The sequence below is a fragment of the Schistocerca gregaria genome, chromosome 9 (assembly GCF_023897955.1).
Source record: "Schistocerca gregaria isolate iqSchGreg1 chromosome 9, iqSchGreg1.2, whole genome shotgun sequence".
NCBI lineage: Eukaryota > Metazoa > Arthropoda > Insecta > Orthoptera > Acrididae > Schistocerca > Schistocerca gregaria.
This window is the reverse complement of record NC_064928.1, coordinates 102,391,771-102,410,548: the sequence shown is the minus strand read 5'-3', so window position 1 is coordinate 102,410,548 and position 18,778 is coordinate 102,391,771. Positions and strand designations below refer to the sequence as shown.

The 18,778-nt window shown below is 42.7% G+C and overlaps 1 protein-coding gene across 1 annotated transcript in view; it reads right to left on the bottom strand.

Annotated features, from left to right (window-relative positions):
• LOC126292117 (uncharacterized) overlaps positions 1-15,576 on the bottom strand; it is a 63,265-nt gene extending 47,689 nt beyond the window's left edge. The window contains exon 1 of the mRNA XM_049985943.1: positions 14,794-15,576. Coding sequence (XP_049841900.1) covers positions 14,794-14,968 — 175 coding nt within the window. The 5' untranslated portion in view covers positions 14,969-15,576. The remainder of the gene's footprint in view (positions 1-14,793) is intronic.
• Positions 15,577-18,778: the final 3,202 nt, after the last annotated feature.

The following is an 18,778-nucleotide window of genomic DNA, read 5'->3' as shown; positions in this document are numbered from 1 at the left end:
GTTGAAGGTGCATGGGCAACTGTACCTGTACACGCCATCCAAGCTCTGTTTGACTCAATGCCCAGGCGTATCAAGACCGTTATTAAGACCAGAGGTGGTTGTTCTGGGTACTGATTTCTCAGGGTCTACACACCCAAATTGCGTGAAAATGTAATCACATGTCAGTTCTAGTATAATATATTTGTCCAATGAATACCCGTTTATCATCTTCATTTCTTCGTGGTGTAGCAATTTTAATGGCTAGTAGCGTACCTTTCTTGAATTTTGCTGTGAGCTGTAGAACTTTCCAGTATTACGGTACGGAACTTTCGTCTAGCGAACGGTTGTGTACGCTGAAGCACCAAAGAAACTTGTATAGGCATGAGTATTCAAATACAGAGATATGTTAACACGCATAATACGACTCTGGGGGTCGGCAACGCCTATGTAAGACAACAAGCATTGGCACACTTGTTAGATTGATTACTGCTGCTATAATGGCAGGTTATCAAGATTTAAGTTAGTTTCAACGTGGTGTTATAGTCGGCGCACAAGCGATGGGACACAGCATTTCCGAGGTAGCGATAAAGTGGGGATTTTCCCGTACGACCATTTCACGACGGAACCATGAACATCAGGTAAAACATCGAATGCCCGACATCGCTGCGGACGGAAAAAGGCCCTGCAAGAACGCGACCAATGGTGAGTGAAAAGAATTGTTCAACGTGACAGAAGTGCAACGCTTCCGTAAATTGTTGCAGGTTTCAATGCTGGGTTGTCAGCGAGTGTCAGCGTGCGAACCATTCAACGAAATATCTATATGGGCTTTTGGAACCGAAGGCCCACTCCTGTACTCTTGATGACTGCACGCCACTAAGCTTTACGCCTTTGCCGACATTGGACTGTTGATGACTGGAAACATGTTGCCTGGTCGGCGCAATCTCGTTCCAAATTGTATCGAGCAGATGGACGTATACAGGTATGGAGACAACCTTACGAATCCATGGACCATGCATGTCAAGCTGGTGTTTGATGTGTGTAGTTGGAGTGATATGAGACCCCAGATACGTGTAGGTACGACTCTTTATAGGTGGCATGTGAGCATCCTGTCTCATCACCTGCATCCATTCATGTCTGTTGTGCATTCCGACGGACTCTGCCAATTCCAGCAGGACCAAGACAATGACACCCCACACGTCCAGAATTGCTACAGAGTGGCTCCAGGAACACTCTTCTCAGTTTAAACACTTCCGCAAGCCACCAAAGTCGCAACACATGAACAATATTGAGCATATCTGGTATGGCTTGCAATGTACTGTTCAGAAGAGATATCCATCCTCTCGTACTCTTAAGAATTTGTGGACTGCCCTACAGGAGACATTGTGTCAATTCCCTCCAGCACCGCTTGAGACATGGCACATCGTGTTGCGGCACTTGCGCGTGCTCGCAGGGGTCCTACATGATATTCCTTTGCTCTTCAGTGTATGATTATTAAGTACGGTGCTATTGCATCAACATACTCTGATAGGAACCTAATTGGTACACACTCTGGATTAGAAGACGCTTTTGTTATGTGATTTAAGTCGCTTCACTACTCCGAAGCTATCTATTACTAAGTTACTCATGTTGGCAGCTGTTTTTGATTCGAATTTTGGAATATTTACTACTTCTTCTTTGGTGAAGTAATTTCGGAAGGCTGTGTTTAGTAGCTCTACTCTGGCAGCACTATCGTCGACAGCATTTCCATTGCTATGGCGCATAGAAGGCATCAACTGTCTTGCCGCTATCATTCTTTACATTCGAGCAGAATGTATTTGCAACTTCTGCCAGGTTTCGAGACAAAGTTACGTTGTCGAAAATAATATCAGCATCTCGAATTGAAGTCCGCGCTAAATGTCGGGCTTCTGTAAAAGATCCTCAATATTGGAGATTTTGCGTTCGTTTAAACTTGCCACGCTTTTCTCGTTGTTTCTGCAACAATGTTCTGACCCGTTTTGTGTATCAAGGAGGATCAGCTCCATTGTTTGTTAATTTTTTTGGTATAAATATCTCATTTTCTAGAATGAGATTTTCACTCTGCAGCGCGGTGTGCGCCGATATGAAACTTCTGGCACATTAAAACTGTGTGCCAGACAGAGACTCGAAGTACCAAGTGGTAGAGCACTTGCCTGCGAAAGGCAAAGGTCCCTAGTTCGAGTCTCGGTCCGGCACACAGTTTTAATGTGCCACGAACTTTCATCTCAATTTGTCGATACTAGTTAAATTGCCACATCTTGTCAACACTTAAAATGTTAATTAGGATCTAACGCCTTCTTATCACGTCTGCCCTGCGAGAAAAAGTAATGGAGTCCTCGCAATATTGTCATCCTGCGTCACCGGTTGAAGGCCAGCAGCAGCCGCACTAGGGAATTACTGTCCCGTGCGTAGGTGCCGTCAACACCCCAACACAAACGGCTGCGTGTGGAGTGGTGCAATGACGCGGTGGCCTGGACTGTCGATGAGTGACGTCACGTTGTGTTCAGCAACGAATCGCGGCTCTGCATTACCCTGGATGACCAACGCTGCCGAGCATGGAGGCAACACAGGGAGAGGCTGCATCCTTCCAATAATTTTGAGGGGACTCGCACGGCATAATGGCACACCTCGAACGTCCTAAGCCCTCATGTGTTGGCGCTTGAGCGACAGTGCCGTTGTGCCATTTTTCAGCAGGATAATTTTCGTCCACACAGGGAACGCAGCACTCTGAAACGTGTGCGTGCCGTAGGGGTAGCTCCCGTGACCAGCCAGATCCCCGGGTGTCCCCAAACTGAACACAAGTGAGGCAACTTAGACATCAAATCCGTCCCCAGTGCCATTGCTCACGATGTGAAGGACCAGTTACAAAAGTTGCGGGCCAGCTTGCCTCATGCAGTGTCGTGCTGATCAGTGGGCTCATGCTGCAAAATTCTTTGTGCATTTGCCTCGATCCTACACTGAAAAGCCAAAGAAAGTGGTACATCTGCCTAACATCGTGTAGAACGATGTGCTGCAACACGACGTGGCACAGACTCGAGTAATGTCTGGAGCAGAGGTGGAGGAAATTGATACCATGAACCCTGCAGGGCTGTCCAGAAATCCGTAAGAGGGGGTGGAGATCTCTTCTGAACAGCATATACCCCGTTACATATGCTCAATAATGTTCATGTCTGGGGAATTTTGTGGCCAGAGGAATTGTTTGGACTCTTGAAGTGTATTAGTGGACTGAGATCCGCCTCGATTGCGAAAAAACACCTAGTGTTTACCTAGGTTTCGGTGTAGATAACTACACCTTCTTCAGAACAATAAACTCAGAAGTGTCTATAAAGAGGTTTGTCAATAATTAAAAGCTCAGCATAGCTATATGTTTATAAAAGAAAAAGATGACACATAAAAGTACATGTGAACAAAGTCAAAAGAATAACTTAATGGTGTACACTCCACCTCACATCAGCATGTGTTCGATGGGCCGTGTCCCGTCGCAAACTGGCACAAGGGACACGGCCCATCGAACACATGCTGATGTGAGGTGGAGTGTACACCATTAAGTTATTCTTTTGACTTTGTTCACATGTACTTTTATGTGTCATCTTTTTCTTTTATAAACATATAGCTATGCTGAGCTTTTAATTATTGACAAAGGTCTTTATAGACACTTCTGAGTTTATTGTTCTGAAGAAGGTGTAGTTATCTACACCGAAACCTAGGTAAACACTAGGTGTTTTTTCGCAATCGAGGCGGATCTCAGTCCATTAATATATTAACAAACGATTGCTGACGCGCTGCAATGTTGAAGGTTCTCTTGAAGTGTGTTCCTGGAGCCACTCTGGCAGTTCTGGGCGTGTGGGGTGTCGCATTGTCCTGTTGGAATTGCTCAAGTCCGCCCGAACTCACAATGGACACTAATGGATCAAGGTGATCATACAGGATTCTTACGTACGTGTCGCCTGTCAAGAGTCTTATCTAGTATCAGGGGTACCATATCACTCCAACTGCACATGCCCCACAACATTACAGTGACTCCACCAGCTGAAACAGCTAAGATGCAGGGACCATGGATTCATGAGGTTTTCTCCATTCCCGTCCATCCGCTCGATACAATTTGCAACGGAACTTGTCCGACAAAACAACATGTTTCCAGTCATCAACAGTCCAGTGTAGATCTGAAACGACAATGATACTAATTTACTATTTCGCAGATGTAAATCTTTTTCATCCTATCCGATCAACATATGTACCAGAACGTACCTGCAATTTCGTCCACACTCGGCAACCTTCACATACTGCGTCACATAAAACTGGTTGGCAGAATGCACGTCATTTATATTAATTATAAGACTATTCCCGACAGGTGGCGTGCGCCTGGTACATTTGTTACATTACATATGCACAAACTGTATGACGTAGATTTTTACTTTTGTCTCTAAAAAATACTTAGTTAAAATCTGTTGTTGTCAAGGTTAAAATCTCTAATTGTCAAAATTAAAATACACAATGAAAATATTTTTGGACGAATGAAAAAAAAGGGGAGATTTCTGTATCCATGGCGCTGGTGTAGACTTGTTTTCTTCCATGGTCTGCTTGCGTGGTTCCTGCTATTTCGGCGTTGGGCCGCGAGCCGTTCAGTCGTCTCATATCCATCGCCGTTAGGATTTACGAAGGCATTTTTCAATCTTATCTTTGTGCATATGTAATGTAACAAATGTACCAGACGCCACCTGTCGGGAATAGTTTTATAATTAATATAAATGACGTGAGTTCTGCCAAACAATTCAATGTGACGCAACATGTGAAGGTTGCCGAGTGTGGACGGGTTACTCTTGTAACCGAAACTGCAGGTACGTTCTGGTACATTTGATGTTGATCGGATAGGATGAAAAAGGTTTGCATCTGTGAAATAGTAAATTAGTATCATTGTCGTTTCAGATCTGAAGATGGTTCTAGAGCAGGGGTCTCCAAACTACGGCCTGCGGGCCGAAACCGGCCCGCGTTACCTGGCCGGACATCCCTGGTATCCGGCCCGCCAAATATTTGAGGTGGTGCCTATACTGCCAACAATTGGGTTTTTAGCTGGCGTTTCAGAGACACTTATTTCTAATCGTTTGCATCCTGTAAACTTTAATTCTGAGAGTTCTTTGGCTCATAATGAGGTTTTATCTTGTATTCTTTGAAGACTGATATTGCTTCATTGCAAATAATACATATTGGTTTGTTGCTTGACTACACCACGAAATATTGACATCCCCACTGCTCTTTAATAATTCTACATTCACTGTCAACCTTTCGTTTCTTTTCCATATTTGTACAGAACTTCACGAAAGATTGTAACCTGAAAATAAAATTGCGCTATTTAATACTAATAAAACTAGGGAGTAGTCTGCCTAAATGCAATGAATTTATTTTAAGGTACTTTAATTACTAAATTAAATACAATTACACTGTAGTCCCACTAAAAAATACAGTGAAAAACACTCAAGTCGTGCTATACGTATTTCGGTTTTCAGAATTTCCTTGTCTCTTCGATTTCAAGCTTTGAATTGTCCCACACTTCGTCGTCTCACCTACTAGTACACCGCATAAAACACTAAAAAACTCGTTACACACTCGCAACATAGACACAATCACGCAACAGAACTATTAAATATATGCTCTAGCTCTGCTACTAGCTACAAGACTACATAACTAAACTTATTGTTGCGCCGCTTGAAATAACAATGCGTTGACATACTCTACCTCTGTTAGGTCTTGCAGTAATAGTATTGGCAACAATGATTTTGAGATTTCGTTAATTTTGCAGTACACTTTCGTCAATAATGTGCAGTGACATACTTTTTTGTCGGTGAAATCCGCCAGAATTTCTGTCAGGTACGTCCACCAATCAAATTTATGTAATTAAATAAAAATCTTAGTTCATTTCAGTGCTAGATTTTTGCGATTTCGTCTTTCCTTTAGCCTTACATTACGGTGATCAAGGAGTGCTTGGGTCCTTTAATCACACTAGGTAGATCTTGGCCCTTATGACTTCGTGGATAAGTCAATGTGGCCCGCGGACTAAAAAGTTTGGAGACCCCTGATCTAGAGGAAGCGAAAACGGTCATGTGAATAAACATTTCTGCAATCAAGACGGATTATAAGTAACACTGAGATTTGTTTAGTCAATTACTGAATGTAGTGAACCGTGCCAAAGGTATGTTTTCAGATGAATGTGCCATTTATCGCAACATGCGTACTCGAAATACTGTCATTTGGGTGAGAGAGAATCATCACACAGTCGAGTTAGAAAGGAACTTGTCTCACGTAATAAAATGGGCAGCGATGACGTCACAACATTTGCTTGGACCCCACTTTTTTTGAACGGACGGAATGAAGCAAATTATTACACTTGTCACAAATATGGTTAATACATCAACTTGACGAAAGGGGCTTCCATTAACGCATATGGTTGCAGCAGGACGGACCGCTTCCCACTATACTCTTGCTATACCCAAGTTTCTAAGTGAACTCTTTCCGAGACAGTGGATAGATCGTGGTTCGCAAGTAACACCAGCTCCTAAAATGGCCACCAAGTCTTAAGCACGCCACACCTATAAACTCTTCTTGGGAAGTCATAAGGGCGCACCCAACTGCACATTGTCGTGCAACAAATGAACTGCACAATGCTGGTGACGATGAATTTCGCACTACGACACAAGCCCTAAAATATGTCAAGAAAAACCATCTACATTTACATCCATCTACATTTATATCCATTCTCCCGTGCAACGTGGCTGCTAGACCTCCCTTCATGCGAAATCGTAAGGTCCTAGCTCATGTCCAAGGCACCAAAGTCGGCTAAAAAGTCAATAAACGATAACTAAAAGTTGGTTTGTACTGCTTCTTACTGGCTATTACATCAACTTAGAAGATTCTTCTGTGTTCTACTACGGTGCTTTTAGTGTCTCCGCATACCGCAGCACGCGACATAGCTTTGCAGACGATAAGTGTAACCGTTTCATAGAGAAGAGCGGCCAATGTGACGATCTGGCATAATGTCGATTCGATAGCAAATGACGAAAACTGGCGGGTTTCTCAGGTTTTTACTACGTACGTTACTACGTACCTTGAGTACCTCTATCGGTTCTCCCTTCTATTCCAGTCTCGTATTGTTCGTGGAAAGAAGGATTGTCGGTATGCCTCTGTGTGGGCTCTAATCTCTCATTTTATTCTCATGGTCTCTTCGCGAGATATGCGTAGGAGGGAGCATTATACTGCTGGACTCCTCGGTGAAGGTATGTTCTCGAAACTGTAACAAAAGCCCATACCGAGCTACTGAGCGTCTCTCCTGCAGAGTATTCCACTGGAGTTTATCAACTCCGTAACGCTTCCGCGATTACTAAATGACCCTGTAACGAAGCGCGCTGCTCTCCGCTGGATCTTCTCTATCTCTTCTATCAACCCTATCTGGTACGGATCACACACTGCTGAGCAGTATTCAAGCAGTGGGCGAACAAGTGTACTGTAACCTACTTTCTTTGTTTTCGGATTGCATTTCCTTAGGATTCTTCCAATGAATATCAGTCTGGCTTTACTGAATATCAACTTTATATGATCATTCCATTTCAAAACACTCCTAATGCTTACTCCCAGATAATCTATGGAATTAACTGCTTCCACTTGCTGACCTGCTATTTTGTAGCTAAATGATGAAAGATCTTTCTTTCTGTGTATTCGCAGCACATTACACTTGTCTACCCCGAGATTCAATTGCCATTCCCTGCACCATGCGCCAATTCGTTGCAGATCATCCTGCATTTCAGTACAATTTTCCATTGTTAAAACCTCACGATGTACCACAGTATCATCCGCAAAAAGCCTCAGTGAACTTCCGATGCCATCCACAAGGTCATTTATGTATATTGTGAATAGCAACGGTCCTACGACACTCCCCTGCGGCACATCTAAAAAATGGTTCGAATGGCTCTGAGCACTATGGGACTTAACATCTGTGGTCATCAGTCCCCTAGAACTTAGAACTACTTAAACCTAACTAACCTAAGGACAGCACACAACACCAAGTCATCACGAGGCAGAGAAAATCCCTGACCCCGCCGGGAATCGAACCCGGAACCCGGGCGCGGGAAGAGACAAGCGAGAACGCTACCGCACGACCACGAGCTGCGGACGCGTCTGTTACTATTATCACGAAAGTCACCTGTTACACTGGTGCTTCCTTAGTGCTGTTACTGTACGGCGCCTTTCTGTAAGCTTGGCGAACCTCTCGCAGCCTGGCTTTCATCTTTGTGTGCTGGACCATGCGACGTGGCGTGAAACTGACGATGTGTCCCATTAATGTTCTTCGTACAGGGAGGAGTGGCCTTCACGTGACAATGACGTAGAGTCAGAACATACGAGCAGAGAACGGTTTAGTGAACGCTTCCCAACAAGCTAGGTCGAGCCTCTATGGAAAAACAGAGTGAGCGGTTTGTGTTTCAAGAACTGCCATGATGCGCCGTGACTGGAAGCTATATTGCTCGCACATAGCAGCAAAGAAGCACGATTTAGCTCTTACACTGTTTCCTACATAAATTTGTGATGTCGGAAAACTAAGACGACGTTTTGGGTAATTTATAAAACGAAATACGACGCTCACATAGTATCGTTACTGATCAAGGATTATCAAATAACACTTGAATCTACATTTCCCATTAGAGAAAATACGACCTTTTTTGACGTATTTAATATTGTTTAGAATCCGCCTTTTCATTCAGTGTTTACTACTAGTGCCATTATTTCCAATGGTGCCAAGTATTTAACGTTTTGACAATACAAACGCTTTCTATTTATGATATACAGGGTGAAAAGTATTTAAACCGACATACTCTGGGAGGTTGTAGGGGGCATTAAAACAAATATTTTTCCCTAATGTCGTTTTTTCCTACGAGGATTATTTAAAACGTTGGAGGCCGTATTACGCTTTTCAGTTGATAGAGGCGGTATTACGATCTTCGGTAGTTAGAGGGCGTATTACGCTCTTCAGTTGTAGCCAACTGCTGTCCACCAGTGTAGTAGTGCATTCTCTCTGTTTACTAATGAAGCGATACACCTGGAGTGAGTACACTGATATGGTTGGTGCGTACTACATAGCGCACCACAACGGACGAGCTGCACAGCGGGTTTATCAACAACAATATCCTAATCGCCGCATCGTACGACCTTTGCTGCTGTGTACCAACGTCTGCGTGTCATTTTGCAGATTACCTGGACAGGGACGCCGTCGCACGGTAAGAACCCTGCAATTTGAGGGAAGCTGTCTTGCACTAGGTGGAGCGGGATCCTTCAATCAGCACTTGTGCAATTGCACATGGGGACGAATCAGACGAATATAAGAACAGTCCTTCGAGAGCAATTGTTACGTCCATTTCACTTACAGCGTGTCCACAACCTGGAAGCGGTTGATTATCCACCCAGAGCACAGTTTTCGCAGTGGTACCTGGAATAGTGTGAAATGCATCCTACATTTCCATTCCTCTGTGTTGTTTACCGATGAAGCAACGTTCGGGCGTGATGCAGTCTTCAACATGCACAATTCGCATGTTTGGAGTGAGGATAACCCACATGCCACAGTTACTAGCGCTCATCAAGTGCAGTTCTTCGTTAATGTGTGGGTCGGTGTTGTTAGAGACTTTAATTGGGCCGTATCTGCTACCTAGTTGTCTCGGACATAAAAAAATGGATAAGTGTTTGTTGGTTTAATTAATTTACCAGAGAAATCTTCCTCTACCGGGTGAAATACTACTCATAGGAAAAAATGACATTAGGGAAAAATATTTGTTTTGATGTCCCCTACAACCTCCCAGAGCTTGTCGGTTTAAATAATTTTTACCCTGTATATGTAGCTTAAGGGGAGGTTTACTATCTTTTGGTACAAAAAATTTGATTTTTTAAAAAATTGCATTATTGGGTCGATAAGTGTTTAGAACCCATCCCTGAAACGGTTTTTTCCGAATGCGGAATGGAAATATTTGTTATCCGCAGTTGAACAAGGAAAAAAAAGGTTCAAATGGCTATAAGCTCTATGGGCTATGGGACTTGACATCTGAGGTGATCAGTCCCCTAGACTTTAAGAACAACTAAAACCTAACTAACCTAAAGACATCACACACATCCATGCCCGAGGCAAGATTCGAACCTGCGACCGTAGCAGCAGCGCGGTTCCGGACTGAAGCGCCTAGAACCGCTCTGCCACTACGGCCGGCTACTCGCCTGGATTCGGCTAGAATTTTCCTCACAGTATCAACGTTTTCCTCCGTAAATGACGATCGAAATAGATGACAGAGGGATAGAGAAACAATTAAAATCGCTCAAAAGAGGAAAGCGCATGGTACGCGAAGGAACGTGCCCACCTTCTTGCAGCGGTGTACCGTAGGTTTCTAGAAGAGCGTGGTGTTCCAGAAGATTGGAAAAGGGCACACGTCGAACAGATGTGCAGAACTATAGACCTATATCTCTAACGTCGATCAGTTGGTTGAACAAAAAATGCACCTGCCTGAAATCGGCCTTTTTCACGCGCCAGTTTTTTTTTCCTTTTGGTGGCAGAGTTATTGTACTGGTGCTTGGGAGGAAACACACAAAATTCAAATGAAAGTTTGAGCGCGCTTGTTTGGAAGTTATCCCCTAAGTATTTGCATTCTGGCGCGGATATTGTGGAGATTGCGACTTTCCTGGCAGCTAGCAGTTCCAACGAATGGTATTCTGCAATTCTGAAGACCGTGACAACGATGGAAGTCACCCTGGGACTCTATTCGACGCAGTTCGCCAAGCATTCGGACGACCACTTGATTCAAGCGGCCGAAAACCGCTTGTCACCGGCCGTACGAGCGGCTCTGGAGCAGCGCGGGATGGCCCATATCGAGCAGAACGCCCTCAATGAGGAAGAGGAGGGAATAGTTTATGGACCCGGAATAGCAGATTCAACGTAAGTTGCATAATATTGCACTTATATGTAGTCAAAACTTTAAACGCGTTTTTCTCGAAATGACGTGTTTTATCGCGCGGTATGGTACCTTCAAATCTACCGAACCGATTGGCATGATTTTTTGTTTCCGACGAAAACTGAATTGTCTAGGAGTTGTGCCACTTTTATGCCGATCCATCAACCATAAATATTTTTACTTGGCCGACGAAGTCGAAAAATCGATGACAAAAACTTTGTTTTTTAAATAGCCGTCGTTTTGTTTCCAATGGTCTAAATAACTTACGCGAGGTACAACTCCTAAAGAATCTTATATACTTCGCTAACTTCAACTCAATTTTGATTTCAGACGAGCCGGCTGACCTGTGACATACCGCGCGTGAAAGGTCTACATCGAAATTTTGTTTCGTTCCGACGGCACTTCCGCCTTTGCTCTTCGACATTTCCGGTCGAAAAAAATTCCAGTTTGTAGAGGAAATATCAATAACCATTTCCACGAAATTTGACATTGATATCTATAACATATCCCGAGAAAAAAAATTCTCAAAGAACATGCTTTTTTCGGCTAAAGGTAGTAAACCTCCCCTTAACCTCCAGCCTCTTAAGGATCTTGGATGCCATTTTGGCAGTTGCGTGTGAATTTCGCCATGTCTTCTCTTACAAATTATTGAACCGTAAAAGGCCAACAACAATCCTTTCCACCCCAAAAATGTGAATCAAAAACCTTCTGATCAAGATAAGCAGTACTAACTACTACATCGTGTAAAATGCCCGATAAGGCCTGCGCATTAAAACTTATTTACACACACATACGGTTCGTTCCTTAAAACTATAGTTTGGAGATCCTTTAAGGATGGGCCGGCCTCTGTGGCCGTGCGGTTCTAGGCGCTTCAGTCCGGAACCGCGTGACCGCTACGGTCGGAGGTTCGAATCATGCCTGGGGCATGGATGTGTGTGATGTCCTTAGGTTAGTTAGGTTTAAGAAGTTCTAGGGGACTGATGACCTCAGATGTTAAGTCCTATAGTGCTCAGAGCCATTTTTGAACTTTAAGGATGAGAAATGAAAAATCCATTTTATGCTTGCCTTCCTTGCCCTGACCCTAAATGTAGTAGCTACCTGAGATCATCCTCCAAAGCGTGAAAGGAATTTTTTCATTTATAAGTTAACTAAAAAAATCATACTACAACATTTGTATACTTACGTTTAAAAAAAATTTCTGCACAGTTGTAACTGAGGACAACAACACACTATCTCGGAATCTGGCAGAAAACTCAATGGGATTCTGGTCTTACATAAAGCACACCAGTGGCAAGACAGTATCAATACACTAACTGCGCGATAACTACGGCGAAGTCACTGATGGCAGTGCCACTTAAGCAGAGTTATTAAACGAAGACGAAGTAAATATTCCTGAATTCCAATCAAGAGCAACTGCCAAGATGAGAAGTAGGTATCCTCGGTGTAGCAAAGCAGCTTAAATCACTTCCTAAAGCCATGGCCTCCGGAGTAGATTGTATACCAGTTAGGTTCCTTTCAGAGTATACTGATACAATAGCTCCATATTTAGCAGTTATATACAACCGCTTGCTCACAGGAAGTTCCGTACCTAAAGACTGGAAAATTGCTCAAGTCTCACGAATACCCAAAAAGGGAAATGGGAGTAATCCGTTGAATTACAGGCCATATCACTAACGTCGATTTGCAGTAGGGTTTCGGAACATATACTGTCTTCGAATGTTATGAATTACCTCGAAGAAAACGATTTATTGACATAGTACGGATTCAGAAAACATGGTTCTCGTTAAACGCAACTAGCTCTTTACACTCATGAAGTAATGAGTACTATCGACAGGGGATATCAAGTTGATTTCATAATTTTAGATTTCCAGTTGTCTTTAGACACCGTTCCTCACAAGCGTCTGCTAACCAAATTGCACTCCTATGGAATAACGTCTCAGTGCTGGATTCGTGATTTCCTGTCACAGTCTGTAGTAATAGACGGTAAGTCATCGAGTAAAATAGAAGTAATATCCGGTGTTTCCCGAGGATTAGGCCCTCTATTGTTCCTGATCTATATTAACGACATAGGAGACCATCTGAGTAGCCCTCTTAGATTATTTGCAGATGCTGTCATTTACCGCCTTTAAAGTCATCAGATGACCAAAACGAATTGCAAAATGATTTAGATAAGATATCTATAGTGCGAAAAGTGGCATCTGTCCCTGAATAGAGATAAACGTTAAGTTATTCACACGAGTACTAAAATAAATCCGCTAGTTTGGATTACGCGATAAGTCACACAAATCTGAAGGCTGTAAATTCAACTAAATACTTAGGGGCTGCAATTACAAATAACCTAAATCGAAAGGATCACGTAGATAATGCTGTGGGTAGAGCAAACCAAACACTGCCATTCATTGGCAGAACACTTAGAAGATGCAACAGTCCTACTAAAGAGACTGCTTACATCACGCTTGTCAGCCCTATTCTGGAGTACTGCTGTGCTGTGTGGGATCCGCATCAGGTGGAACAGACGGATGACATCGAAAAAGTTCAAAGAAGGGCGGTCCCGTTTTTCATTATCGCGAAGTAGGGGAGATAGTGCGATAGACACGAAACGTGAATTGGAGTGGCAATTAAAAGAAAGGCGTTTTTCGTTGTGAGAATCTTTTCATGAAATTTTAATCACCAGTTTTCTCCTCCCATTGCGAAAACAATCTGTTGGCACCTACCTACATATGGAGAAAAGATCAGCACGACAAAATACGAGAAATCAGAGCTCGCACAGAAGAATTTGTAGTGCTAGTTTTTCCTGCGTGCCGTTCGAGAGTGGAACAGTAAAGAGACAGCTTGAAGGTGATTCATCGAACCCTCTGCCAGGCACTTTATTGTGAATTGCCGAGTACTCACGTAAACGTACTTTACTGTCAAGAGCTCCATCATTTTTAAACTAAAATCAGGATATTTTCAAAATAAATCGCGAAAAACGCAGATAGATAAATAACTCGTGATATTGTCTAGCTCCAATCACTTTTGATCTAAAACTCTGCCTGGGCATCACTGCGTGATTTATGTAAAAATCTAGTGTCCTTTCTATTCTCGATCAGTGAAATTTTCTTGGCTAGGGTGGGGAGGCAGAGAGGCAAGCAGTTGCTCCCTCCCCTCCACCCTGTGTCTACGCTCATGGTGTTCTGTACTTACGGGCAACGATTGTTGGCTGAAAATAGGCTCCAAGCTTTTCCGCTCTAATGTTTTAGTTATATGTTCACCTGAAGATATGGCTTCTACTGCCTCGAAACCTGCAGTGATCCAAAAGTAAAGGACTAAATACATCTGAAGCGGTTTATTAATACCCAAGACAACCAGAATGTTTATTTGAAGGGTAGCACATTTGGTAAAAGTCACTACGTAACTATACAATCCAGATTCCCACTCCGCCAATTATTCAACAGGAAATACTACAAAAATGTTTCCCAATGACTGCCACCATCAACAGGTCTGTGTTCGACAACCTCACCTCCATGCATTAGACAGTGGTATAGGTGTAAATGCTACTACTCTAAATGAATAGTAAACTATCTCATTCGATAACGATACGTAAACAGTCCACTTGGTACATGCCAACTGAACACATCATGAACCGCCAACGAATTTTCACGAGGAAAACAAAAATCTAGGACTGAAAAGGTTTAATTTCTCGAGAAACATCATGTAATGCCACACACCGCAACACCCTTATGTCAAGGGTCAAAGCGGTCGAGTGTAATCGGACGCTTCCTTGATCCGCAACAGGATATATGGGTACTGTCCAGAGATTATCTATTTTGAAGTCATATCTTGTACTCACTGTTCCGACTTCCCAGCTGACGGGCGACTGTCTTCCAAAGTTGCTGCTTCTTCTGTAGTTTCCTAAAATCTCTGTGATTCTTGTCGTATAGTTCAGGATGTCTGTACACTTGTTCGATCAGCTTCTCTGTAGACATCGTGGACAGACTGCACAGTGTGTTACCCCGACGCGACATCTGTAACAAAGCGCTTTGAGATGCGGGCTGCCCCGCAGTCCGCAGTGAACTGGCATCAGCGCCCCCCTCTTGGACGTTGCACGATCGAAGCGAAAGCGAAATCTTCCGCCTGCGAGCAGCGAATCGCTCGCTGCCTATTCGCCCTGGCTAGCGCGGAAAGATTCGCTCGGCGGATGCTCGCTTTTAACAACCTGTGGCATGCTGTAGCCTGTGACGATGGCTCCTGCTGTTTGTTACGTTAAAAAAAAAGACGTTTACTCGGTGTCAAATCTAGTAAAGCAGTTTTGCAATGGCGTATACAAGAAATGCTCCTGACATCAATAAGCGAAACATAGCACATTATTTGTATTTTGAATGCAGTTTTTTTTTCGGATGGTGGCGTCCTCTAAGCTTTAGGTACTTATCGAAAATCATATTGCACCATCACCTGATCAGCTGCGAAGCTGCTTTGAAAAACCAACAATACTTTTACCAGTCCCCATTATCGCAAACCTTCATTAGGCACTGGAAATTTTTAAATTACGGAATTTGTGTGTGTAGATATATGAGCTCAATCACACTCCACATAAAGCCAAATGCTACTTTTGAGTGCTATTAAAAAAAAAAAAGAAAAGAAAAAAAAAGGAAGAGAGAGAGAGAGAGAGACTGAAGATCCGAACCTAGATAAAATGTAAATATTGTTGACAATATCCACAGCGGGGACATATAAAAATGAGAGCAGTAATTGAAAAATATTTTATTTTAATTTAATTTTTACTGTTTACTGCTGGAAACGAGACAACCATCAAGACTTGTTATGGGACAATTAGATCTTAAGTTCCAATATATAACGATTTTATACATACATAAATTTACAGATGTTAGTGTTTGGTAAGTCAGAGATTCATATCGGCTTCTTACAGGTAAAGTGCTTTTAAACTAATTTCGAGATTGTGACTCATTAGTGTTTTGATATTTGAGGAGGCAAATACTTTTTTTTTTTGTAAGGCTTTCCCCCAGTGTATTTTGGTGTGAAGCATGCCGTATGTAGAAGTTCCCAAAACGATGTGGTTAAGATCTCCGTCGACTTCTAGAAGTTCGCTACAAAAAGCAGTTAGTAATAGCAAAGCCTATTCATGTGTTTTGCCCAAATATCTTTGCAAAATATCGCATAACTGCTCTACTTTTACCTCGTTCGCATTTTTTTTCTGGAGAACAAATGCAAATTAGCGCAAAATAAAAAATATTGCGATCTAAAAGAATTCGCTTAATTAACTTCGCCCAAAACATCGTTAAAAAACATAAGGAGTAATTCCCCTCATCCAGTGTCGTCAGTGCGGCAATTAAAAAATTTAACGCGTCCGACTTATCAGTATTGTGCATCCGAACGCTGTTCAGATTGTATGTATCAAATTCTGATGCTCTGATTTCGATTTTGGTGTATACAGCGATAGAAAAGCCTGACGGTCTGTGACCCAAAACTGTTAGAAATAGTAAAGTTTTTTCTTTTTCTTTTTTTCTTTCATAACAGCTCATGGTGGTACAGTATGATTTCTGTATTTTGAATCTGTCACTGATTTTTGATTGATTTTTTTTATTGTGCCACATTTCTTGCAATATGTATAGTGTGTGTTCTATTGATAACATCCACACAGTTCATATTGTTTACAGATATATAAATAAAGGGGGAAAAATACTGTAAATACAAATAATATGAACAGTTAGGAATGAGAGCCATTCTGAAGTATCAGTTTTTGAAGTGACAGATATTGGACTTTTACAAAAAAGTACAATCATTCCATGTTAGTACTGATCACCTACTGGTAATATAGACATCTTTTTAATAACTTAACTGATGTTCCGGACAAAGTTTCAATGTCCAAGAAGAAGACAATTGTATGTGGAGGCATAAATGTTGACACAAATAGGGATGAAACTGGGTAGCAATCTCATAAACACTCTTCAAAGTTTTGGCATGTCATAGTTGATCAAAGGTGCAACAAGGGCAACCTGTAACAAACAACTCAATCAGTAATCAAGAATGGTGGTTCAAATATAGAGACTGAATACTGTAATTTACCTGTAATGCTAACATCTTTAGTTACTTTGACCTTATCATTTAGTATTTGGACAAGACAAACATCTCCTCTTGTTAGCAGATATTTGCCACAATTCGTCTGTACCTGTTCATAAAAGCTCTCTCTTTATCAACACCTTCCCCACATGAATGTTGTTGCTCCTACTTCTCCACTTTTTGCTTCATCTGGTCCCTCTCAATGCAACAAGCCACCATCCTCAAAGTTGACCTGCACCTCAAAGATCACATCAGTACCACAAACCATATCAAACCTACCAACCACCAGTAATACTTACACTTCAAAAGCTACCAGCCATTCCTTACCAAGGAGTCCATTCCATACAGTTCAGCCACTAACGGCTATCACACCTCTATCGACGAACAGATTCTTCTCAGATACACCGAGCATCTCTCTGAAGCCTTCACAGACCAAAATTGCCCACCCTCCCTCTTACAGAAACAGATCTCTTGTGCCTTTTCTCTCCAGTCACTTACCATTTCCCATATTTCCAGCATCTGGCCACAAAGGGGGTCTCCCCTGTTGACTCAGTACCATCCAGGACTAGAACAAGTGAATCACATTCTCTGCCAAGGTCCAAATACCCCTCGTCATTCACTTAAATTAAGAATATCCTACCCACTATCATTCCTACCATCCCATGGTGGTATTCCACCACCCACTGAACCTGTGCAATATCCCTGTCAATTCCTACGCAACTCTTCTCCAAACCACGTGCCTCATACCGCTGCAGTCCTCGATGGTGAGTGTTCATCGGAGGTGAGGGCATCATCTGGAGTGCCCCAGGGAAGTGTGGTAGGTCCGCTGTTGTTTCCTATCTACGTAAATGATCTTTTGGGTAGGGTGGATAGCAATGCGTGGCTGTTTGCTGATGATGCTGAGGTGTACGGGAAGGTGTCGTTGAGTGACTGTAGGAGGATACAAGATGACTTGGACAGGATTTGTGATTGATGTAAAGAATGGCAGCTAACTCTAAATATAGATAATGTAAATTAATGCAGATGAATAGGAAAAAGAATCCTATAATGTTTGAATACTCCATTAGTAGTGTATTGCTTCACACAGTCACGTTGATTAAATATTTGGGCGTAACATTGCAGAGCAATATGAAGTGGGACAACCATGTTATGGCAGTTGTGGGGAAGGCGGATAGTCGTCTTCGGTTCATTGGTAGAATTTTGGGGAGATGTGGTTCATCTGTAAAGGAGGCCACTTATAAAACACTAATAGGAGCTATACTTGAGTACTGCTTGAGCATTTGGGATCCCTATCAGGTCGGATTGAGGGAGGACATAGAAGCAATCCAGAAGCGGCTGCGAGATTTGTTACTGGTAGGTTTGATCATCAGGCAAGTGTTACGGAAATGCTTCAGGAACTCGGGTGGGAGTCTCTAGAGGAAAGGAGGCATTCTTTTCGTGAATCGCTACTGAGGAAATTTAGAGAACCAGCATTTGAGGCTGACTGCAGTACAATTTACTGCTGCCAACTTACATTTCGTGGAAAGACCACAAAGATAAGAGAGATTAGGGCTCGTACAGTGGCATATAGGCAGTCATGTTTCCCTCGTTCTGTTTGGGAGTGGAACAGGGATAGAAGATGCTAATTGTGGTACGAGGTACCCTCCGCCATGCACCGTATGGTGGATTGCAGAGTATGTAGATGTAGATATAGCCGGATGCGAGAGCTGTCCGTACACCTTCCCACCATCACCCACCCTAGTCCGGCCACAGGCATC